Source organism: Serinus canaria, chromosome 6, assembly GCF_022539315.1.
Source record: "Serinus canaria isolate serCan28SL12 chromosome 6, serCan2020, whole genome shotgun sequence".
Lineage (NCBI taxonomy): Eukaryota > Metazoa > Chordata > Aves > Passeriformes > Fringillidae > Serinus > Serinus canaria.
In genome coordinates, this window is record NC_066320.1 from 28,613,640 (window position 1) to 28,637,850 (window position 24,211).

At 42.7% G+C, this 24,211-nt stretch overlaps 1 protein-coding gene across 1 annotated transcript in view; it reads left to right on the forward strand.

Annotated features, from left to right (window-relative positions):
* The first annotated feature begins 8,540 nt into the window (after nucleotides 1-8,540).
* The window catches only part of SLC18A2 (solute carrier family 18 member A2), a 29,629-nt gene continuing 13,958 nt past the window's right edge, over nucleotides 8,541-24,211 (forward strand). The window contains exons 1-8 of the mRNA XM_009087153.4: nucleotides 8,541-8,813; nucleotides 10,560-10,911; nucleotides 18,283-18,341; nucleotides 20,488-20,571; nucleotides 22,947-23,039; nucleotides 23,438-23,527; nucleotides 23,632-23,675; nucleotides 23,750-23,810. Of these exons, the coding sequence (XP_009085401.1) occupies nucleotides 8,693-8,813; nucleotides 10,560-10,911; nucleotides 18,283-18,341; nucleotides 20,488-20,571; nucleotides 22,947-23,039; nucleotides 23,438-23,527; nucleotides 23,632-23,675; nucleotides 23,750-23,810 (904 nt within the window). The 5' untranslated portion in view covers nucleotides 8,541-8,692. The remainder of the gene's footprint in view (nucleotides 8,814-10,559; nucleotides 10,912-18,282; nucleotides 18,342-20,487; nucleotides 20,572-22,946; nucleotides 23,040-23,437; nucleotides 23,528-23,631; nucleotides 23,676-23,749; nucleotides 23,811-24,211) is intronic.

The following is a 24,211-nucleotide window of genomic DNA, read 5'->3' on the forward strand; positions in this document are numbered from 1 at the left end:
GAAGAGAGGGTGTGTAAGAACCCCAGGATTTGCACCTTCAGGCCAGGGCTGCAGGCACCACCAGCACATGAGCACTGCTGATAAATACACCATGGATTTCAGAGGATCCCCAGGGAAACCAACAGCTCTACTCACAAAAAAGCAAATGGTTGTACACCAGTTTTCTGCTGTTTCCTTCACTTTTGATTCTTCCCTTCCCCTGTTCTGCTTCTATCCTGCCCTCCTTCCCATGTCCATCATTTACTTCTGCCACCTCAAAGGCTTTTGGAGAACAACCACTACAGAGACATTTCTGCCAAGGGCAGCCAGGAGATCCAGCCCTGTTGTAAACTCAGTCCCTCACCATGGTTTCCTCAGCACTGACATGTTTCCCCTTCAGCTGAGCAGCTGCAAAAAATTACAGGCTCTGAAATCTCTGTGTATTGTTCCCTCTGTGAGTGGTAGGGATCTGCTGGGGCCAAGCTCTCTTCCATATGTGTAAACTGTTCTCCCCAGGAACACTCCTGCTAACTCTGCTCTAACCAGCCACTGCCAGATTATTTCTAGGCTTTAAAAAGATTTTCTTCAACCAAACACATTTAGGATTTTCTAATAGCAATTTAAACCTAATCTGAGAATGTCTGGAAGTGGAAAATGACTTCTACATGCTGAGGCTAGTGTTCCATTACCAGTAATTTATTGTCTTTAAGAGCATCACTGGAACATTTATTGACACAACAAAACACAGACATTTCTGGTTTATTGTAAAATCTCATTGTGCTCAGCCATTTGTGACTAAGCACAGCAGTGCAATTTATACTCCCAGGCAGGGCTTCCCATTTTTCCAAGGGGGTTTAGACTCATATGAAGATTGTATAGTCCAAGGGACAAAAAAAAAAAATCTCCTGTTGGAAACCAGTGTAAAACCACAAGCTGTATTGGTGGAAGAAAATCAATTAAGATCTTTAGAAAGGAATTTGGCTGAAGAAATTTACTGCAGCATTTCCAGTTGTGTATGCTGGTATCTAAGAGATTATGAGTGGTTTGTTGAAGAAAAGGGCTTCAGTTATTTTAGATTGTAAATAATGGTTTTGTGTGTTAAGAATTTGACAAGCTCATGTAGGATATAAATTTAGTATTTATTAATTTGAACAGATATTTCAGAGAAATATAATTTCTAATTAAAAGTTACACAATAAAGAAAAGCTTTTTTTAATACTTTAATATTTATAATTATTGCTGAGACATTTTAGATCCAATCCTGCAAAGTCACATCTTGAAGTCAGGGATTAAACATCTGGGTACCTGTCAGGTCTGTCAGAGTACTGGAGTAGGAATCTTGTTTGAATTTCACCCATTAGCAGTGGGTGAGGGAGCAGCTCCATGGATGGTTCTGGGTGTCTGAGGAGATCCTGAGTCCCACATGGCTGAGAGCTACAGCTGATGCACCCCACATTTCACTGATGTTCCACTGCATTGCTCAGAGCAGCCTCAGAACTGTATTTTGCAAGGATTCAGAACTGTTCAATGTCCATTTTTAACCTTCAGATATTTTAGAGGCTCTCGTGCATTTTTATTATTTCTTGTTAGATTTCACCAATTAACTTGACCTCTACCAAAAGCAAAGCCCATTGACTTCTTAGGTTTGTCTGGGATTGCTCCTCCTTGCAGATGTAGGTGGGTGGCAGAAACCTCTTCTGCCTTCCCCTCTTTCCTGTAAGACCAGGATATTTCATGTAAGGCCTTGTCTTGTAAAACTAATGTGATTTTCTCCAGAGCAGGCAGTTAACATTTCTCATTGACTGCACTTATATCTAACATATTGCATAAAGCTCTGAAGAGATTTCATTTATGCCAGCAATATAAATAAAGCCATACAAAAGCTTTTTGTCCCCCAGCTGATCTAGTATCTTTGCTCCTGCATTACAGTTGTTTGTTTTCTTGCAAGCTCTGAATGTTTCTTTGTGCTCTTATCCCATAATTATTTCATTAGGACCCATGAGGCTGCTGCATCAGCAGAGCACATTCAGCCCAGGTGTTGCTAAAATGATAATCCATGGGAAGCAATCACAGTATTCAGCAGCCTGCAGGTCACACCTGCTCAGGGTGGTGGGCTTGTTTTCCATCATGAATTTTCCACAGGGTTTATTCCAGGATAATATATTTAGATGTAGGTCTGTCAGGCAATTCAAGGATTTTAGAGTGGATTCACTTTTTGTGATGCACTTAAATGTTAATTAAGTATGGCAACTTTTTGAAGCCCCTTTCACTGACGATTGTGTATTTGAGGGACTCTACTGTGACACCATAATTCTTTAAAATGGCAGATGAATCTTGTTTTATTTTATACACACTTTACTTGCCCTTTAAAAAGAGAAAGTTACAGCTTGGTTTAACGTTCTTAAAGCCAACTGCATAAAAAATGTGTTCAAGAACAAGGAATGTTGTTCTCCACAAGAATTCCCAGGGTGTGTGGGTTTTGCAGCATTACCTGAATAACTGATCTTAGGCACACATCCCTTTATGTACATGTGTCTGTACCCAAACTCATCTGCATTCTTATTGCTAAACATTTTTCCTTATAAAAGGAGTTCACAGTTTGTGCCTGGAGGGGTTTTTGTTTTCTTGCAGAGCCACCTAGAAGACACCAGTTTCAAAAGACATGTAAGCAGTCAATATAAACACAATTCACATGCAATGACTGAATTCCTCTGAGCTCCAGGGATAAGAAGGACTTTTTTGTCAGAGGCTCTTTAGTTTCAGACAGATTTCTGAAGAAAATAATTAGATTTGTAAAACGGAGACCAGCATCTCTCCCCATTGATCACAGAGCTAAGAGTGGCCTCAGGGCTGTGTTCACTCCAAGGGGAAACGCAGCTTGGAAAGGAAAGCTACAACAAAGTGTTATTTAGCCCAGTTATTTTCCAGCTTTTAATGTGCTTGGCAGAGCCTCTTTTTCTTGTCAGATGAAACATGTCAGAGGCAGATCTCTCCATCACTAACCTGTGGTCAGTAATACCAGAGTACTCAGACAAAGCCTGCCATGGAAGTGCTAGAAAGAGCTTTCCTGGCCACCTTGCAGGGTGATGGTTCTCCTGGACAGCTCATGAGGACAGAAACATCAAATCCTCTGCCCCATCCAGCTCTTGGCTATGTCTGCTCTCGGGAATGAAAAATATTCTGAGTGCAAGAAGCCAGCAGAGAAATGCTGATATTTTGAGATGTGGGATGGAGGGGCACTGCCTCTCCTTCCTCTCCTGTCTCCTGGTTCTTGAGGTTAAATTCTCAAGCATTCCAAAAGATGAGGAGATACCTGAAATACCAGGAAACCATTGACACTGATGGAGCATTCGTGGTGTTTATTCTGTCATTACTTTAGCTACCATGTATATATGCAGACAAATATCTGCCCATCTATACCTAAACACCCTTTTCATGCTGTAACTCATTTAAGGGTCCCAGGTGATGTTTTCTTCAGGGGTTTAGACAGGGAGCAGGGTTAAGTGGTGTTTTTCTACTCAAGCAGCTCCCCAAGTACAGAATTGTCAAATGCTTTTTTTCTAATGTGCATAGCAAAATACTTTAAAAAATAAACTTTAAAACCAGTTTACCATAGAATAAAATTTCCTAAATTTGAAATGCAATGAAAATTTCAGACCTTCATAGAAACCCTCACAATATTGTATTTTTTTGATTTGTTTTCAGTGTGAATTGGACAAAGCAAACCTGAAGGATCACCATCTCAGACTGCTACTACTATTTTGGGTCAAGACTGTGTGTGAACAATATTTTAGAATAAGTGCCCTAACTTGAAAAGCTTTACTTTTGAAGAGGTTAAATTATTTAGTGCACATGGATGTGCCATTATATATAAGTCCAGGATTTTGTCCATGACACATATTATACATTTATACATAGATGGTCTTCCAAAAGCATCACAGCAAAGAATCACCTATTTATGGTCATATTTTCATCTACTCCTCCACCACAGCTTTCCCACATCTGTAAAAACCTTCTGCACAGTTTCTTGGTGGATGGGGAAGTGTCTGCCCTGTATTCTGACATTAAAATTAATGTTGTTTCTATTTAAAGGGGAACAAGTGATATTTTATTCCTTTTCAGCAGAGACACAGGAGCTGTTCAATCTCTCTTCTTCTCCCACACCCCCTTTCTCCACCCTGAGCCTTTCCAGCTTTAAAAATTACCCCCTCAGAGCATGTCAGACCTGGTTATCACACACACAGCTGTTCAGCCAAACATAAATGTTTAGCATTATTGGTGAACTGGTCCATGATTCTCTTAAAAGCAAAATTTCTGCTTTTTCTTTTCCTCTCTCCTCTGAACATTCCATGCCTTTGTGAGTAGTTGAATATATAGAAATACACATTCCCTTCTGTATATGTAGAAATCCATATTCACACAGACACTTTCTGTAGGTTATAATTTCTGCAGATTAAAACACAGTGCACACCCTCTGTGCCTGGAGAAGAGGAGATGCATTATTCAGTGGAACTAACTACCACCCAGTCTCACTGCAGAGTAATTAGCAGCAGGACTGTTGGGCACAGAGGGGGAAAAAAAGTCTGGAAAGGGCTGCAAAGGATGAAAAAGCTGGCTAAGTGTATTCCTTGCTATTAGTAAAACATAAGCTGCCAGGTATGGCTTCCAACTTAAATGGTAAGAATTATTTATAGCAGGAATTTTTCCCCAGCAGCAATAGCTGCAAATGATTAATTCATACAGAAAGCTAAGTTAATTATGAAGGATTGCAAATTAAAACTCCAAGCACTAAAAATAAATGTAAATCTTAAAAAGAGACAGCTTTAAAAGGGATTACTTTTCCCAAAGAAGCCAGCAAGGTAATGCACTTTTCAGACTGGATTGTGAGAACCAGGAGGGTTTTGTTGTAAATTTCAACATTTAAGGAACCTGTAGGCAAATGAGCAAAATTCCACTTCTCCCTGGTGGTTGCAATGGAATCATAGAATGCTTTTGGTTGGAAAGGGTCTTAAAGATCATCTCATTCCACTTGACCAGATTGCTCCAAGCCCCAAGCAACCTGGCCTTGAACACTCCCAGGGATGGGAAGTATTTGTGAGTTCTGAAAAGTTTTTTTTTTCTAAATAAATAAATCCTTTTGGAACTAATTTCAGAGCTTATTGATTTTAAAATTATCTTATTAGACGTTTATTTCATATTAATTTCTTATTAAAATTAATATGGTGATCACATTATTAAATATGGGTCTAATAAGCATGTGTATAGGTAAAGAAGTCAAAGCAAATAAAATGTAGCTGACCAGCATTTTTCAAAGCATGAAAGCATTTTTGAGCATTTTTGCACCACTATTCTGTTGAAAGCTAAAATAACAACTGGAAGAAACAACTCCCTGGCTTTTCTTCTCTCTTTTTTGGACCAATCTTAATTAAAAATTACAGAACAGTAAAACCTTATAATCATCAACAGCTGATTTGGCTGTGGCTATTCCTTTTCTGCTTGTTCTTCAGTAGATAGAGAGATGGCTGATTAAAGACCAATGGGTGTTAGTGAAGGAATAACTTTTTGCCTGAATGCAGTTCACACCTGCAGAGCAGCAAACCTGGCAGGCTCTGCCCTGCTCCCTGCCTGGCTAACCACAATTCCATCAGCTGGATGGGGAAAGCAAAAGTATCCAGGTACCAGCAGGCATCTTCACAAGCAAATGGGTGTTTTGGAGTGCTCCTCTGTCTACCCATGCTGGCACAGGCAGGATTCTGCATTTATGGTTCAGCATATTTTATCAAACAATCAGTTAGCTGAAGGCAAGAGAAACCAGGACAAAGGGAGTGAGATAAAGCTCCAGCAAAGTGAGCAGATGTTGCCAGTGTGTTGGAGCACCCCAGCAAGAGAGGGATGGGGAGGAGAAAAATGCCACAAGAAATAGCTGAGAGAGGAGGCAGGAGGAAGGGAAGGTTCCCCCTGTCAAGATGGATACCAAGAGATAGAAACAGATTGCTTCTACAGTCCTGTCCTTCTTTAGGAATGGTTAGAAAAACGTCTCATTTCTCTCCACATCTGCTTTTTGACAGGTGACAAAGCAACAGCATTGCAGTTGATTCACTGTCCTGTGAACTGTTGGGAATAAAAAATACCCTGGCCCCCATTTTCCTGGTAGAATATTGCTATTGACATTCCAGTGATGTGCATTCCATATTAATGCTGCTTCTGCTGCTGACCAGAGCTGGTGCTGCCCTCCTCCTACTGCTATCCATGCAAGCTGTCAACTAAATAATGTCATTTTTTGACCTAGTGCCTTCAGTATCTGACACTCCAAAGATGAAACATTTCTCCTCACTTCAGCCAGTCAATTGTACTTTTCTATTTCCACCAAATACAAAAGTCCTGTTTAGGAAACTCAACTTCAAATGTGAATGTGTCCAGCTCCTGAAGCTGCTGGTTTAAAAAGTTTAACAACCCCAAACCAATTATAAGCCATCATTCAAGAATCAATAAGCTATTAATAGCTTTGGGTGATACTTGTCATGTGTTGGCATAATAGGTTCTTTATAGAAATAATATGTGGTGGGCATTTTAAATAAAATCAAAGCTACCTGCATGCAAACAAAAGAGTGCTGATACTCTCCCACTTTTCACTCATTGAAAAATCTGTGTTTAGCAAATAACCCACTGTCCTGAAAATTTATTCCCATTTCCAAGAAGTGTTAAACTTCATCCAGAGATGGGTTAAGACCCAAGAGAGCAATTCAGACCATAAACATTTATCTCCTATTATAACTGACATTGGCAAAATTCCAGTGTAAATGTCTTTTGTTCTCAGTCTGGGTGTTCAGAGCACAAGAAGGCTGCTGCCACAGAGGCACCAGCAGAAGTTTCAGCACTTTCCTAAGAAACCTGCATCAGCAGTGAAATCACAACACATGGGAGATGGAAACCACTAAATAGATTAAAATGCACTGCAGGCAATGTAGCTGCAGAAATAAAGGACCTGCGTAGTGGTGATGTCATTATCTTCAGCAGGACATCTGGATCTGGGGCTACTGAGCTCCTGAAGGGATTTCTCTCTTGGGTTTTCCAAAAGTGAAGCTCTGTGGAGCAAAGAACAGTTCACAAAGCTCAGTATTTGGTGACAAAAAGAAAGTAGTGTGCTATGTGACACGAAATATGAGAGTTTTACAGAAGTGGAAACCTTTGTTAGAATGTGTTTCTTGGCCAGTTCACCGTGGTTAACCTCTTTTTTAATATAAATTGAGAGGAAATTGATAAGGCTGAGTCAAATAGTTGGAATGCTGTGAAAAGAAGACAAAAAAAATTGAGAGAAGACCTCATTGTGGTCTTTAATAATTTCATGAGGGGAAGCTGAAGGGCAAATACTGATCTTTTCCCTCTCATCATCCATCACAGGACTCAAGGAAAGGCATGAAGCTGAGTTAGGGGAGGGCTAGGTTGGGTATTAAGAGGAAGTTTTTGACCAGTGGTTGGGTATGGGAATAAATCACACAGGACTCCATTTTCTTCATGGTGGGAAAAGGCCATTCTTTATTCACATGTTCCTTTTTATACAGTTTTGCATACTTTGTGTGGGCCTCCAATTGGTTAGTAGCTTTCTTGCTAAATACCTTTGTTGGTTAGTAACAGGTTGTTATTCTGCATTGATTGGTCACTCAAACCCTCTGTGTCTACTTGTAGGGACAGTTGCTTGTGAAAGAAAATTTTCATTTTTCTATCTAACTGTGTAAAACACTTTATACAGGTGCAAGTTGTTTTTTTTTTCTCCAGGAATAGCTTGTTAGTTAACAAATTGCTCACAACAGGATTGCTTTCACATGGGAACCTGCAAAATGCTGGCTTTGACAAGGCCAGCCACTGCTTCCAGGAGAGCAGCCTTGATTTTATGAAGCCTTTCTTTATGATTTCTCTACCTTGCTGTAACATTTGGGCACTGAGGCTCCCCAGGACAGTGGGCACAGCACCGAGGCTGCCTGAGCTAGGAAATGTTTGGGCAATGCTCTTGGGCACAAGGTGGGATTCTTGGGATGTCCTGCACAGAGCTGGGAGCTGGACTCCATAATCCTGGTGGATTATATTCTGTGAGATTCCCAATTTTAGGCAGCTGTTCCTTGTGGCTCGCCAAAGGCAGCACTGATGCGCTGTGGTGTCTGAGCAGCGATTTCGCAGGGCACACAGAAGTTCTGGCACATTCTGCTGGCATGCAGAGGTTCCCTGGGCACACAGAGGCTCTGGCACATCCCCCTGGGCACACACAGGTTCCCTGGGCACACAGAGGCTCTGGCACACCCCGCTGGGCACACAGAGGTTCTGGCACATCCCGCTGGGCACACAGAGGTTCTGGCGCGGCCCCGCAGACCCGGCCCGGCTGTCCCGGAGCATCCCTGCCTGCGGTGGGGGGATATAGAGAGGAGGGCAGAGGAGCGGACTCGCCCCCGTGCCCCACTCCGGGACCAGCGCTCCCCGGGCTCCCACGGGGACCAGAGGAGCCGCCCCTCTCCTCCTCCTCCTCCTCCTCCTCCTCCTCCTCCTCCTGCTGCTGCCGCTCCTCCTCTCCTGCTCCCGCCGAGCAGCGGCCGGGGTCGCGCCGGGAGCGCAGCGCGGAGCGGGGCTGCAGGAGCGCTGCTGCCGCCCGGGTCCCTCCCGTGTCCCTCCCGTGTCCCTCCGGTCCCCGCCGGTCCCCGTGTGTCCGCAGCCGGGCCGGAGCATGGCTTGGGGCGAGCTCGGGCTGCTCCGCTGGCTGCGGGAGAGCCGCCAGTCCCGCAAACTCATCCTGCTCATCGTCTTCATCGCGCTGCTGCTGGACAACATGCTGCTCACCGTGGTCGGTAGGTGAAATGGGCTTGGGCTTCTTTGCCTCCCCCGGCTTCTGCCAGCAATCATCTCCGGCAGCAGATGTGCTCCCTGAATGCCTGATTAATGCTCTCAAACCCAATGTTTTCAAACACTGATTAATTTTGTTTTTAACCGTGAATTATATTGCAGGCATTGCAAAAGCGCCGGCGTGGACATCAAAGTCTCGCTTTATTTCCATGCTAATTGCAAGATAAGGAATGATATAAAAAGGTCTTAATAACTCCTTTTTTTCTCTTTTTATTTTCTCTTTTTTTCTTTTTCCTGCTAAACGCCACTAATACTTTGTAGAATGACAGATAACAGTATTTTTAGCTCATCATCGTTTTTTCTCCTGTGGTCATGCAACTGAAACAGCAGGCTAGATAACACTGGAGATGCCTGTTTCCTTTTGATAGTTCTGTTTCCCCCACATTGGTCTTAAAATGATAGGTTAATAAGAAAACTATCTAAGTCACTTTTAAGAAAAGCACTTCCATGAGTTAGTTTAATAAAATAATAAAAGTTTCGATCAAAGTCCAAGATCCAACTTTTAAGGGCTTTAGTGGCACAGTGTCAAGACTCAGAAATCTGCTCAAATAAAACAATTGAATATTTTTTACTGGTAGACTTAGAACTCCTCATATTCAAATGTTTCTGTGAATTGAAAGAAAATGGTCCAGAGAAACCAGTGGCTCATGGATGTGCACACAAACACACTTGGTTCTCCTGGAAGTGACTTGGTCTGTGCAGGATTCAGCTCTCAGGTGATGCTTCAGACTCAGCTTCTGAATCTGACTCCTGAATTTCTTGAAAGGGTTTCAGCTTAAAAGTTGATGCCACAAGGTAGACCTTTGTTAAAAAAATTATCTATTTTTAGCAGTTGATTTTGGAATTTTTTTACATTAATATTCTTCCTTATAACATTAGTAATTGTTTGTTTAGTAATATGTATGCTAGAGGCCCTAGAAATTATTATAGTTTGCAGATTTGGTAGGCTGGGCTTTTTCAGGATGAAATGCAAGATGGGAAAGGGTGATTCTGTCACTTGTATTAAAATGAATGAACCTGACATCTATTTTTACAAACTCTGAAATCCTGATGTCTGAGATGCATATTAATGCAATTAAATTGCAGCCAATATCCTAAAACATGTAAACATTGTTCCTTTTGGATGATCTTTTCAATGTAAATTTTAAAATAATGAGACATGCAAATATCAACATATTATTTCTGATTCTTGATATAGGTCTGTTACTTTTTTCCTTCTTATTCCTGGTACCTATCAAGATTTTGGTGGTTTATTTTAGAAATGTTTTATATTGTATCTTTTATATTTTGGTTTAATAATCATTCCAATGCTCTTCTCATTATTCATAATTTTGCAGCCTAATAAAAGGACTTGTGAAGCCACGTGCACCAAAGAGGCTTCAGACATGGGGTTTGACACTTGTGATATTTTGCTTAGTGATGTATGTATAGAAAACCTTATGGGAATCTTATGAAAACTGGCAAAAAACCCCCAACTGTCAGTGTAAATGAACTTTTTGTTGTAAACTGCACTTCTGAGTTACGGGTGTGTTTTTTCCCATGAGCAAATTTCTCTTTCAGTTCTGTGTTTCTGAACATGCCCTGTAGGAAAGCCTTGTATTTCCTGATCAATGGCACAGCAAGCAGCTTGGTGATTCCACTTCCAGATGACCTGACAGTAAGATGCCAATGTATTCTATTTGTTTTTCCAGTGCCAATAATTCCCAGTTACCTTTACAGCATCGAACACCAGAAAAATGCCACAGAAATCCAGACTGCCAAACCCAACCTCCCCTCAGCCACCATGGACAATTTTCAGAGCATCTTCTCCTACTACGACAATTCCACCATGGTCACTGGAAATGAATCTGCCAAGACACAGCCTGCAGAGCTGCCTCAGAGCCAGACAGAGCCAATGGTTGTCAGAGTGACTCCCTCTCCCTCTGACTGCCCCAAGGATGACAAGGAGCTGCTGAATGAGAACGTCAGGGTCGGCCTCTTGTTTGCTTCCAAGGCAACAGTGCAGCTGATGACCAACCCCTTCATAGGGCCCCTGACAAACAGGTATGGCATTGCTGCTGCTCCATCCCTGAGGGTCCCACACTGCTGCTTTAGCCCACATTAATGTTTCAAACAGATTATTCTTAATTCTCTTTTGGCACTGGATTGCTGCCTTCTTGCTTGTTCTGCAGGAATATTTTAGTGAATTACCTTTGGTGAACCCTTCTAAATGCTTACACCCTTTCCAAAGTAGCTGCACATCAACCATTAGCATCACACACTTTTCCTCCAGCTCCTGAGACTTTGGGTTTTTATAGAAACCTTTGCTGAGATGGTGTTGAAATATCTCCCATATAGCTACAGGAGGCCAGAAGACCCTGCAATGTAGTATTCACAAAGATTGTGAATTGTCAATACTCCTGTGACACCCACACCAGGCAAACAAGATATTGAAACTGTAGATCCCTTCCCTGCCCTCACTGAGATGAGCAGCTCTTGCTGTGTGGTGGTTTGGAGATGTCTGAGGAGAAAATCAGTGGGAAATTTGTGTGGACTTAGGGAAAAGTGCACAAATGTCCAACTTTGCTGGTGCCCTGTTCATCACCAGGCTCAGTGGGTCCCACATTCCCATCAGTACCTGACTCTGCCCAGCCTCCTAATTGCTCCCTCCATATTCTTCCAAATATATGATGTCTTGAACCAAATATGTTTAAAGGGAACTTAACAGAAAATTTATTTGGGCCAGGATCAAGCTATAAAGACCAATATCAATGACCTAAAGCCCCCCTCCAAATCCAGGTACTGATGTTAACATGAAGATTAAAAAGTATATAATTTAAATTTTGGATGTTAATAATAAATTTGATTTCATTGTTAGCATTTTGTGTAACCACTCCCCACAGAAGCAGCTTCAGTCCTCCCAGACAGACTGTGAGATCAATCCCTGTAGGAAATAACAGAATAAATAAACTCAAACTGTATTTAGTCAGGTCACTGATCTGCATATTTCATATGTAAGCTATTTTCATAGAGAATTATTCCTTTGAGAAAATAACATGCAGCAGAAATTTGTACTTGTGGAACACTTTTGTTTAAGCAGTCAATGTCCATCACAGGTGACAATGTTTAAAACAACCTACACACTCCAATGACAGGTACTTCAGGTTTTGAAGCCAAAACTACCTTGCCTTGGTTTTATGGTATGTATATTGATATAGTTTATATATATATATACTCTATATATTTATAGAGTATATATATATATACACACTATATGTATTTGTAGTGTATATCTATATACTATTAAACCTAATAGATAGATAGATAGATAGATAGATAGATAGATAGATAGATAGATAGATAGATAGATAGTCTGAGTGTTTCCTTTCAATCTAATAAAAAGTATCCAGCTGAGGGCTAAGCAGCATTTGGACTCACAGAGTTATGTATTCAAAACCTGTGTTTGATCTGTGGAACTGATCTAAACACAAAAGCTTTAAATGAGAGAGGAGGCAGTTTCATTTCTCTCTCATTTCCCCTTATCACCAATACATATCACCTACACAGATTAGGTACACCACCACAAAATTACTTGTGCACAAATATTGCTGCATGTTGAGAAGGATTTTTTTTACCTGCATTGTTTAATGAGGATGCCACAGCTCCTCTGCAGGTAAAGTAACAAAACATCAAATTATGTTTTTATAATAGTGTTTCTAGGTTTTCCTAACTATCTAAATGGTTGCCCTATTGATAGTTGCTCTTTTTGTGTCAGCACCACCCTTTCCAGAGCCTGCCAACACAGGAGAAAGGTGTGTGATCACACCTGTGCCCTTGAGCCAGCTCCTGGGACATGTGTGATGCATCCCAGGTTTGGCCATGAGGCAGGAGATGTTCCTGGAGCATCCCCCTTTCCTCTTAGGGACAGGGTTGGCAGCACACCAGAGTGAGCTTTAGTGCTGGGAGCTGAGGTTTCCTCCTGGAAACATCCCCCAGGTTTTTGCCTGGGGCAGGGTGTGTGACTGCAGGCACAGGGGCAGGTTTGCTCACATGAGTGGGAGAAGGAAAAACAAGGAACATTTCATCCCATGTGACAAACTCTTCCTTCATACAGCTGAAGTGAGTGCCTTAATGGCAGAGTGGCCCTAAATTAAATTTAGGATTCACTGGTTTTCTTTGATGCATTATTTGTATCTTGGTACTAGTATCTGCCTTTCTTCTGAGAAATGTTCAATGGGAAATATCAGTTAACACATTTATTAACTAACTAACTAACTAACTAACTAACTAACTAACTAACTATCTGTTAACACATTTATCAACTAACTGTAGAAATTATTGGATACCTTCCCCCTCTTAAGCTGACAATTTCTAGTAACAGTGTATATGATCAGCTAGAATGTGTGAGTGTGTAAATCAAACAGAAAGTATCTGGGTTATCAATAGAAAGACTCTTCCTTACCACTGATAAGCTGTTTGGTTACTGTTAAGCTTTTTGCCTTTATTACTTCTACAGAATTCCAGCAAAATATCAAAGCTTAAGGAGAAATGGTTGCTTGTTTCAAGATCAGTGTGCACAGTTGGTTAAGATGCCCACTAAGTTTCTTTTTCAAATGAGTAGCACACTGTGTACAGTGATTTTTATTTTTCAGTTAAATCCAGCTGTTCAAGGGTGGTTTAGAGTTTTAGTCAAGGGCTGATTTTCACCAGGTACTGGCTTTGAGTTTGTACAGCCAGAAACAGAATGTTCTACTCAGATGAGTCTGTGCAAATAATCACTGTTTTTAGGTTTTCTGAAAGTTTTGGAAGCCTGTTTGCCTTTCTTTTATAATCACTGAAAGTGTAAATTTTCAAAAACAAATTTCAGAATTGGTTTCATTCAAGGAGTATGCTCTGCAAATAACATTTCTTATTCAAAGCCCAGCTCTTTTCATGGAACACCGGACACACCTGGCTCAGAGAACAGGTTTGCAGTTCCTGAAACAATACAAGTTCCCTCTGCCCTAACAAAGTCCTGGCAGAGCAAACACTGCTGATGGCTTTGCCATAGGAAGTGAACAGTTCACTTCCCACCCTGGCACAGTTTCAGGGCAGAGCTGATAAGATTTTGTGGGTCAGAAGCATGTTATGTTTTTCCTGGTGGTGAATTTTGTAAGGAACTATCCACAAAGCCCAGCATGTGACACAGGGCTCTGTGTGAGAAGGATGCACTGGCAGGGGGAGAATGAAGGCTCTGCCTGAGGCTGTCCTGTGAAAAGAGTGGGCAAAAGGCTGCCCTTTGTAAGCACCTGCCTTATCCCACTGCCCTGGCACAGGTGCCCAGAGAAGCTGTGGTGTCCCATCCCTGGAGTGCCCAAGGCCAGGTTGGATGGGGCTCTGAGCCCCCTGGTCCAGTGGAAGGTGTCCCTGGCCATGGCAGGGGGTTGGAAGGAGATGGGGTCCAAGCTCCTCTCCAGCCCAAACCATTCTGTGGTTCTCTGATTGCCTTCACTGCTTTTATCAATCTCTCACCAAGCTCTGTGAGCCCAGCTGTGCCAGCCCCTCAACCACCAGAGCCAGCCCACGCCTCTGCCATGTGTCCCCTCCTTTTTTTCATTAGTCTGAAAAAATTTTGTAGTTTTAACCTTGTCCTGATTCCTATCAACCTCAAAACCCATTAAAAATTATTAGCTGTTTTCATCATCACCATGATTTTGACACCATCCTGGCTCCTTAGCATGAGAGAGAGAGTAGCTAGGACCACAATGTGTTCATGCCCAAGACACACACAGAGAAGGAGGCAGAGGAATAAATAACATTTATAACTACATATTTACAGTTCAGCTCCTGTGTGAGCTTTCCTTTCAGGTTGTGGCAGGAGGTTGAAGTGACCTGCTCTGTCTGTTCAGGTCACTCTGTCCCTCTGCCTTCCCTGTGCTCCAGCACAGGGACCACACACCCTGTCCCTGCTGACCCTGCATGTTCTTTTTGAGCTCCACACATATTCAGGGGTTCATTGGTTCAGAACCTCAAGGAACATATTCTTGCCATAAATCCTCCCCAGTCTTCACTGGCAGTGAAGAAGAGAGCCAGGACAGAGCTAACAAGGGGTGCTGACGTGGAGCTGTGTAACAGCCAGGTTGGAATCAGTGGATTTGCAGCACTGTAATTGGTAATTAGGCTCTAATAATTCACAGCTGCTCACCTGGTCAATGTCACCTTTATTGTGCTGTTGCACAGGACCAACAGTCTGTTGTCTTAGTCTGGAGCAATCTTGTTAATGGGCATAAATAATTTCCTGAGAGCCCCACAATCTGGAGCCACAGAGACTGGAATGGAGTTCATCTGGGTATCATTCTCCAGCAGTGGCAGCCTTTCCTTTCCCTCCTTCAACTAGAGACTCAGACTTTTCCAGAGATCAGAAATACTTGTAATAAGCACTTTTACCTGCAAGTAGCCTTGGTGAGACATGCTGGACTCTGCTTCAGGATTGCTTGGAGGGTTTTGGAAGGAGTGCCCAAGAAAATTATATGTTTAGCCATAGTAACAAGAAAAGATAAGAGAGAAGACAGGCTGTCATATTCTTTGGTGCTGCACACATGCAGAGGAACAAAATGCAGAGCTAATTGTGATGGAGGGTGCTGTGTCATGGCTGAGGACAAACTGCAAATTCACTTTTCACCTGGCAAGAACATGAATGGCCCAGCACCAAGGGGCAGAATCACTGAATTGGCTGCTGCAGGTGGTGCCTCTCGTTTTTATGATTATTTATACTGCACTTGCTCAGCAAAACCTCCCAGTCTGTGCTCTCAACACCTGTAGAACAGACCAGGGAATCAGCTGCAGGTTAGACATTTGTGGCAACACGGCTGCCACCGAATTAGTGCTGCTGTTTCAGGGTTTGCTAAGAGGCAGGGTGTGTTGAGATTGCCCAGGGAAGGACAATCTGCATATCTAAGGAAATGTCAGCTGGATGTGGGCAGGACTGTCCCCTGAGAAAGCCCAAGCATGGTTTCTAGGGGTTCAGCAATTCCATGCAGGGGCAGCACTCCAGATTTGTGCATCTCCACATTTTGGGGCATGCTCTGGGCAGTATTATCCTTCCAGAGCATTACAAGGACTTGTTTAGCTCCCACCCTCTGCTGTGTGTCACTTTCCACCTTGCTGTGGCCCTGTTTGTCCAAGGAGAAGGAAGAATAACATCTGCAACTGCAAAAATAAAGAACAATGCTTGAACAGGATTACACTGAGCATTAGAAGTGGCTTCCAAAATGCTTGTTTTCTTCCTGCCTTCAACCACCAGAAAGTTCCCAGGTGTAGGAAGCCCATTGGAAGGGCTGAAATCTCCTTTATTTAGTATGATAGCACTGCTCTGTGTTTAATTTGTGAATGTTGGTGGAAGATCTCACAGCTCCTGTCTCTGATGTAATGATGTGAAGGTGGGAGCCAGCTTGGATGGCATTTCTCTTCATGCAATAACTGAATATTATTTCAATGTACTTGTAGCAGAAGCAAGCTGCTATCTCCCAGGCCCTGTGTCAGGTCTATGAATTGTTTGATTCCTGTTCTGAAATCAGAATTCTCCCTCACAGTGCCCATCCTAGACACACCTGGGATGGCCTTGACAGACCCAGCCCTACTTAACTTTGCAGTGGGAAAAGGCATGAGGACATCCACTTTCTGCTTTCACACCCCAGAAAAAGCTGATAATGCCCACCAGCAGCATCCATACCTGCAGGGCTTATTTATTTTTGTCTGTACTCCTGTCAGTGCTTTCTTTAATGGAAAAACTCAAAATCAGAGCAATTGTGATCAAACTCTCTGTGCCCTGTTCTACCTGGGCCCACTGGGAAGTGCTCACTTAGCTCTGAGGCAGGTAAGAATTTGTCAAGAGGTAATTTTTTATTTCCTCATGTACGTAGAAACACCAGTGGAGACCAGCATCCCATTGTGTAATGCCTGTTACACACACAGCAAGGGAAAGGCTGGCTTAGAAAAAAAATCATTCACTTTAAATAAAGCAGACAAAAAAAAAAGTGTTGCTCTTTTATATATCAGGTGTGAAGGTGCTGGGAGATTAAAGTTATTATCCTAAGGCCACAGGGGAAGTTTGGGATTTAATTTGCTTTGGAGACACCAGCTCAGGTGAGTAGCACATGAGTGACCAGTCTCTGCTGGATATTTACAATACCCACTTACAGATTCCAGCTAGGAGAATCTATGCACTGTTTTTATCATATTTTAATGCAGTGGTGATTTAAGGCAAAATACCACATGAAAGCTCAATTTATTTCATTCACAAGAATGAGGCAAACAATGAGCACTGAGCTCTGCTCTCTAGGGAGTTTTCCATCATCAAAGGTCCTTGACTGTATAAAAATATTGATACAAAAACAAAGCTCAGAACAATTATTTTGCTTTGTTTATGTCATGACTACTGTTATTAAAAGGGCCATTATTAACCCTTCAATTATTTGATTGACCTGTTTTAGCCAATGATGCCCATTTAAATGTGCAATACTGTCAAATCATTGGAAACTGAAATCCTTTGAAAGTATTCCTGAATTTGGCCATTAAATAATGTCCTGGCAAATACATTTGAGGTGCACAATCCTACAAAAAGATGAAGCTGTGAACAAAGTGTGTTGGATGGAATGTGCACACTGTCTTCAGAGCTGCCTAGGTTTGGACTCTGGGGTAGATTTTTATTGGTGTGAAAAATAATACGTTGTGATTTTATTTTTTTTTTGTTTTTTGTGGATGAATGTTCAGTTTTATCTGCTCAAAAAATGTAATTGCTTCCCAGCCAGGAAATTCTTTATTTCCTGGAAACTTGAAAATGCTTGGAGCAACCAGGCATTTCTACAGGCTGTTTAGAGTCCTAATGAAGAAAGGGGCTGATGAGAAAGCTTTGATCAGCTCCATTTCTACTCCTAAACCCATGGAAAGCAAAAGTATTATTCTCAGGCTCTTTGGGACTCTTCCAGTGCTCCTGAGGCAAAACTCCCAGAAAAGCTGATGACAAATTTTTCCAGTAAAAAAGCCATTGGCTTGACTATGTCTCATTATAATCATTGTCTGATGAGGATGGAAACAGATGAGCACTGAAACACGACTGGGGTATTTCAAAATTCAGCACACTCAGGGAAATCTTCCCTTGGCATATCTTTGGCAACCTCATGGAGCCCCAGAGGGGTTTTATTGGGAACAGTTAAGGCAGAATGAGAACAGGGCAATCAGGGCAATCATGAGAAGGATTTTTTCCAGGGATTTCAGATACAAAGTCTGCTGTGTCAGAAGAAAAGAAGTTTGTGATGTGGAAATATATGGAAATGTGGTCCACAAAAAATAGTTCAAAGCCTGCCAAGGAGCTACAGGTTGGGTTTGTGTGGTGTGTGAACTCGTGTAAGACTAACTCAAAACCTCAGAAATGTGAATATTCGTTTTGTTTTCCAGAATAGGCTACCAGATCCCACTGTTTGCTGGCTTCTGCATCATGTTTGTTTCAACAATCAGTAAGTGTCACATCTTACTTGGTCTGGCCCAGGCACAGCTTTTAAATAAATGGCCCATCATAGTTATCACTAGGAATTCTTCTTGTTCATGTCTGAGGATTAATTCCCAAGGAAAATTTGAGGGAGTCAGCTCAGCCTTGGTGGTGGTGCTGATGAGGTTGAACAAGGGAACTTGATCTGAGGAGTCACAGCCCTTCATCCCAGCCCAGCAGGTCTCTTCCTTAGCTGAGCCTTCCAGGTATTTCTGATCTGGAGCAGTACTCAGAGAGTTTTAAAGAGCCATGGGAGAGCTGTCCTGCAAGGCCCTGGACAAGCAGATACCAGGGGTTTTATCAGAAAGATTGTGAGGCTGCAGTGGCTCATGAGTAGGGTATGAGTCAACAGGATCACAGTGTTGCTAAACATCTCTGTGGGATGTGCAAACAGGAGCACAGCCTGCCAGTCAGCTGAGATAATTTCCCTGCTCTAATGGCATTGATAAGGCTTCAGCTGCTGTTTCATGTTTGGCTTTGGCCTGACATTTAGAGCTGTGGCCAGACAGAAAGAGTACAGAGAACACCAAGGTTCATTAGAAGCCTGTGAGGATCAGTGAAAGAACTGGTTTTGCCTCAGAAGGCAGATGTGAGATGTATTAGAGCCTGTGCAAAAAAAAGGAAGGGGACAAACAGTTTTCCACTGTTTGTCTGTATTTTTCTTATGTTGCCTGTACATAAAAGAAAGAATAATGAGAGGTTTCCCAGAGGAGATGTGGATGGAAGTGCTCAAGGCCAGGTTGGACAGGGCTTGGAGCAGCCTGGTCTAGAGGGAAGTGTCCCTGCCCATGGCAGGGGATTGAGCCAGGTGATATTTGAGGTCTCTTCCAACCCCAAACATTCTGTGATTCTATGATCTCCAAACTGCATCCTCAAGGGGACTGAAGTGCTAGAGATGACCTGGTCTTAGGGCCACTGACAACTCTGTGTTTCAGGAGCATGTTAGGTAAATTCTGGCTGGGATGTAGATAAGAGTAGGGAGCCTAACTCATGGCAAAGGAGAGAACTGATGATCTCCTGAAGTCCTTTTTTCCTCTATTTTTATGTGTCCACATGGAAGGGATTTTTGAAAAATGTGGTGAAAAGCCCCAAAAGGCTTTTCACAACCACAGAGCAGGTGGGAGGAGGGCACGTGGATCCCATGTTTAGCTGGTGCATGACACCTTCCTGCAGCTATAACCTGCCCAGCAAAATTCCTCAGGTGGCCAAGGGATGAGAGCTGAAAAAAAAGCTTTATAAACTCACTGTAGATTTAATGACACTGCCAACATGGGCTCTACAAGCAGAGATGGGGTTGGGTTCCTGAGAAATCTTGTTTTCAGCGTTGTGGGTGGGGAACGTTGACAGAATACCTGGAAACAGTTAATTCTTTTCACAGTTCTGTTTCTTCATCCTAACCTGCTTATCTACCAGAGCAATTCTTCCAGGCTGAGTGCAGCATCCAGGGGCTCTGTCCCAAAGGGCAGGGAGTGGCTGAGAGTGAACCCTGGGGTTAAATCTCATGGGAAAAGAAAGTGGCCCATCCTCTGGTGCAGTTTCTCTGACAGTGGCAGGAGAGGGAGCTTGCTGAAAGGTTTGAACTGGGGGATCTGGCTTCCCTGCACCTTCAGCCAGCTGTGCTCCACACATCTGGCCCAGGGCTGGCAGCACCAGGGGAAAACCTCTCTGCACCCACTCATTACTGGGGGAAGCAGTGGTGAGTGTGTGTTCCAGCCTGCCTTCCCTGAGAGCCTGGAGCTCCAGACTGGGCAGCCTTAAATGAAGCAGCGTGGAGAGGTGAGGCTGGAAAGAAAAGTTTATCACTCCTCTTGTGTGCAGCTGAACCAGAGCAGAGGTAATCAAATCCTGAGTAATTAGTTAAAACTGCCAGGGCTCTTGCATTCTCTGTTACCTGGAGGCTTGGACACCTGAGAGCAATTCAACACTGACACATCTAAATGCAATAAGAGAAAATAATGCAGTTAGCATTGAAAGTGGCACAAGTCACTGTAAACACTTGACTGAATTGTAGGAAGTTTTTGTGATAGTTTCAAGAAATCTAACTTTTTAACCTAGTTATAGTTAACCTAATTTTAAAAATTACCTCTGCTTTTTATTTCCTTTTTTTCCTGCAGTGTTTGCCTTCTCTGGAAGCTATGCACTACTATTTATTGCCAGGTCCCTTCAAGGAGTGGGCTCCTCATGTTCTTCTGTGGCAGGTAAGAGATGATAGAGGAAAATGCAGATCACTTTCAGTCTGTTTTTAAATTGAATTTTGTCAGCAGGTTCAATAATCAGTACAAAAATATTCAATTGAATCAATTTCTTTTTTTTTTCCCTGTCTCTTTCATATGGAGTAGCTCAAAAGCAAATGTCTTTTAAGACTTCCTTGGTATTTGGGTTGCAGTAAGGTAGAGCACAAAATGAGCTGCACTCTCCCTGGGATTTCTGCACCTGTGTCTTCAACATTTGAAATTCATTTTTAGCCATTTTAAAGGTCACTGGGAACTTATGTTGGTACTTATTACAGTTAGAACAGCAGCTCTGTCTGTTATGGAAATTTCTGGTATAAAATGTTGTTTTCAAGGGTTTACCATGCTGGCTGCCAATTTAGGTACCACATTTCCAAAAAAGGTGTCTCATTTTTAAATGAGTAAATATGAGTATGAGTTTTCAGCCCAAATTATTTGAGCACTCTTGAGGCTGAGGCTGGAGAAAATACCTTTTGTTCATGCTGAATATTCCAGTCTTGGAACGATTTCATGCAATGGCAGGAACTGGCATCAGCTAGGGCTGCAAGTCAAGGTTTCCCAAGGGAAGATATGCCAGAATCAAAATTATTGTTCAGCTGTAATTCAGTCCCTGTGCAAGGGGGCACCTTGAGCTATGGGCTCCTAGGTGAGCACAAGACCTTTTTTTTTTCCTCAGCCACTGAACACAAAAGAGCAGAAAAGGTCAAGGGATCATCTAGTCCACCCTTTCCTAAAGGCAGGATCAACTTAATACCTGTCATTCCTCATGCACTTGACAGGCAGAAGCCTCCAGAACTGCCCTCAGCATCCAGCTCAGTGCTTAAGTACCTTTATGGTCAGGAAGGTTTTGTTCCTGATGTCTCATCTAAAGGCTCCTCACTGCCATGTGCATTTATTTCTGCTTGCCATCCTGCAGAGAACACAGAGATCAGTTTCCTTTCTTTATCTTCCTGGCTCTCTTTTGTACTGCAAGACTGTTATCACCTCTCACATCAGTTTTATCCTCTCTGGTTTTACATTGGGAGTCCTGCAGTTGTCCCTCACAGATGTTATTCTGAGCCCTTGCTCTCCCTCTGAGCATTGCCCTTCTCTGCATGGTCTCCAAGCAGCCCCAGATTTCTCCCTGTGCTGCACCAGACCCAGACCCAGCTCTGGGGAGAAGCTCTGGCTCCTTACAGGGCCACCAGCAGTGAGGGTCTCCCAGCAAAGGAAGTTTTGTGAGCCACTGCTGGCAGGCATTTACTGCCCTGCATTTGTGTGTGCAATCATTCCTATCTCTGTGTAGAACTTTGTGTTATTGTCTTTGCATTTCCCCCTCCCTCTTTTCCTCCAGAATATTTGCCCAAATCCCACATTCATTGTGAATTCTAACGCAGCTCTCCAGCTGTTCATGCAAACAATTTGATGTCATCCACTCTTTTCAATAAACATGGCAATCCACTCAGGACCTCTGCTCTTTTGATGATGGATGGTATTTACTGAATGATCAACCATGCAATGTTTTGTTTTCCTTCTCTGTGTAGCTGCAGAACTTATTTACTGAGTCCTATGTAAATCTTGATTTGAGAACAGAATTATTAATTTCTATAAGGACTCTCCTGCAGCATTTACGTCTGCAGTGTCTGAGTGCTCCACAAAAAGACAAGCAAATTAGGCTCCATGATTCCTTTTGTGAAATGAAAGCTCATCATCAAGTGCAGAAATAAGGCATGTGAAGATAAAGGTCAAAAGGATCCTTTAAGTTTTTGATGCTGAGCTTGAAATACTCATTTACAAAGCAATCAGCTCTGCATAATACCTCATGCCCAGAGCACTGTCCACAATGGGAGCTAAGTGGTCAGCAGACCTTTGTGCACTCTGAGGATAAATAAATGATGGTGAATACTTGTCAAAAGCTTTGATTCTGCTCGTGGGAAAGCATCATCAAAAAGCTCTGTGACAAAGAGATGAATAAAGAATCCAACAAATAAGGGCATCACTAAATTACCTGACTAATACTGCACAATGGAACATGGTCCTGGGGAACATAAGTGCTGCCAGAACCATTTTTGCTTGGAAGTTGATTCTATGGGGAGGGAGTGTGTGTGTGTATATATATATATATATATATATATATATATATACACACAAAAAAACCGAACAAACCCAAACACTGTTAATTTCTGTATAATGTTTAGTAGGTGTGGCAAATGCTGACCATAAATTGTAGCCCACAGATGCCTAAGTTTGTGCTGTGCTTTTTTCTTACGTCTCTTCACTCATTTATTTATTTATTTATTTATTTATTTTTATTTCTTTATTTTCCTATGTCTCTTTATTTATTTATTTATTTTTAATTGTAGGGATGGGATTGCTTGCCACTGTTTACACGGATGATGAAGAGAGAGGCAACGCCATGGGAATTGCTCTTGGAGGCCTGGCTATGGGAGTATTAGGTCAGTGAGCTGGAGGCTCTGCTGGCAGAAGAAACCATTCCCCAGCCATCCAAAGCTTGTTCTTGGGATCTTTGGAAGCAGCAGAAGGGTCTCACTGGGTGTTGTGGCATTGTGCACTCTCCAGACTGGATTCATGGTGCATGTGAAGTAACAGCTTCTCCCACAGCAGGCATTCCCTGTGTGGATTCACATGTCAAGCAGTAATCTCTGAGATGTTTGGGTTTTGTTTGCATTGCCCAGTGGTTTTGGGGAATGCAGAGTATGGTTATTGCCATGATCAGTGATCTTTGTGGGGATTTTCAGACTGGATTTTTGGTGTGCCCATAGCAGGATGCCCCAAAGCTCACAGGGGTTTTGCTCAGAGTTTTCACAAGTGTGTCCTTTCCTTTCCTTGGCAGTGGGCCCCCCTTTTGGGAGTGTCATGTATGAGTTTGTGGGGAAGAGCTCTCCTTTCCTGGTGCTGGCAGCCCTGGCTCTGTTTGATGGAGGTCAGTAGGTACCCGAGTCAGTGCCCTGAGGCACATCCCTTTCCTGTTCCTGCCATCCATCCCCTTTCCTAGAGGAGAGTCACAGCATGGATTTCTCTTCACAGCTGTTCAGTTACTTGTCCTGCAGCCCTCCAGAACACAGGCAGAAGTGAGTATTAAGGTAAAACACTGCAGGAATAGGTGTCACTTTGCCTTTCCTAATCCCAAGCTTTTGTTTTGCAGAGTCAGAAGGGGACTCCTTTACTGACACTTCTGAAGGACCCATACATCATCATTGCAGCAGGTACCAGGCCTTTTCTTCCTTCTTTAAACCAGCCATTGATGTCATTCCTGGCCTCTTGGCACACCTTGGGCTGAGCTGCTTTAACAGCATTGTCATTTGCTGGTTTACTTCATGCAAAGATCTAAGAATGTGCTGGTCATACAGGATGAATGTACCAGCAGAAGCAGGATAGGCAGGAAATTTGAAATAAATGTCTCTTTCCAGCTGAGAGGCCACTAATGACTTGCAGGTGCCTGCTGGGGCAATGAGATGTGGCCAGGAAAGTTCCTGTGAGGCAAGTGACTTGGGCCAAGCCTTCAGAGTGAGGGATTGCAGGGAATAACACTGAACTTTGTTTCTGTTTGAAGAGGGAGTAAGTTTGGTCTCGAGTGTGAATTGTTGTATTTCAGAAAAGGTCTGAG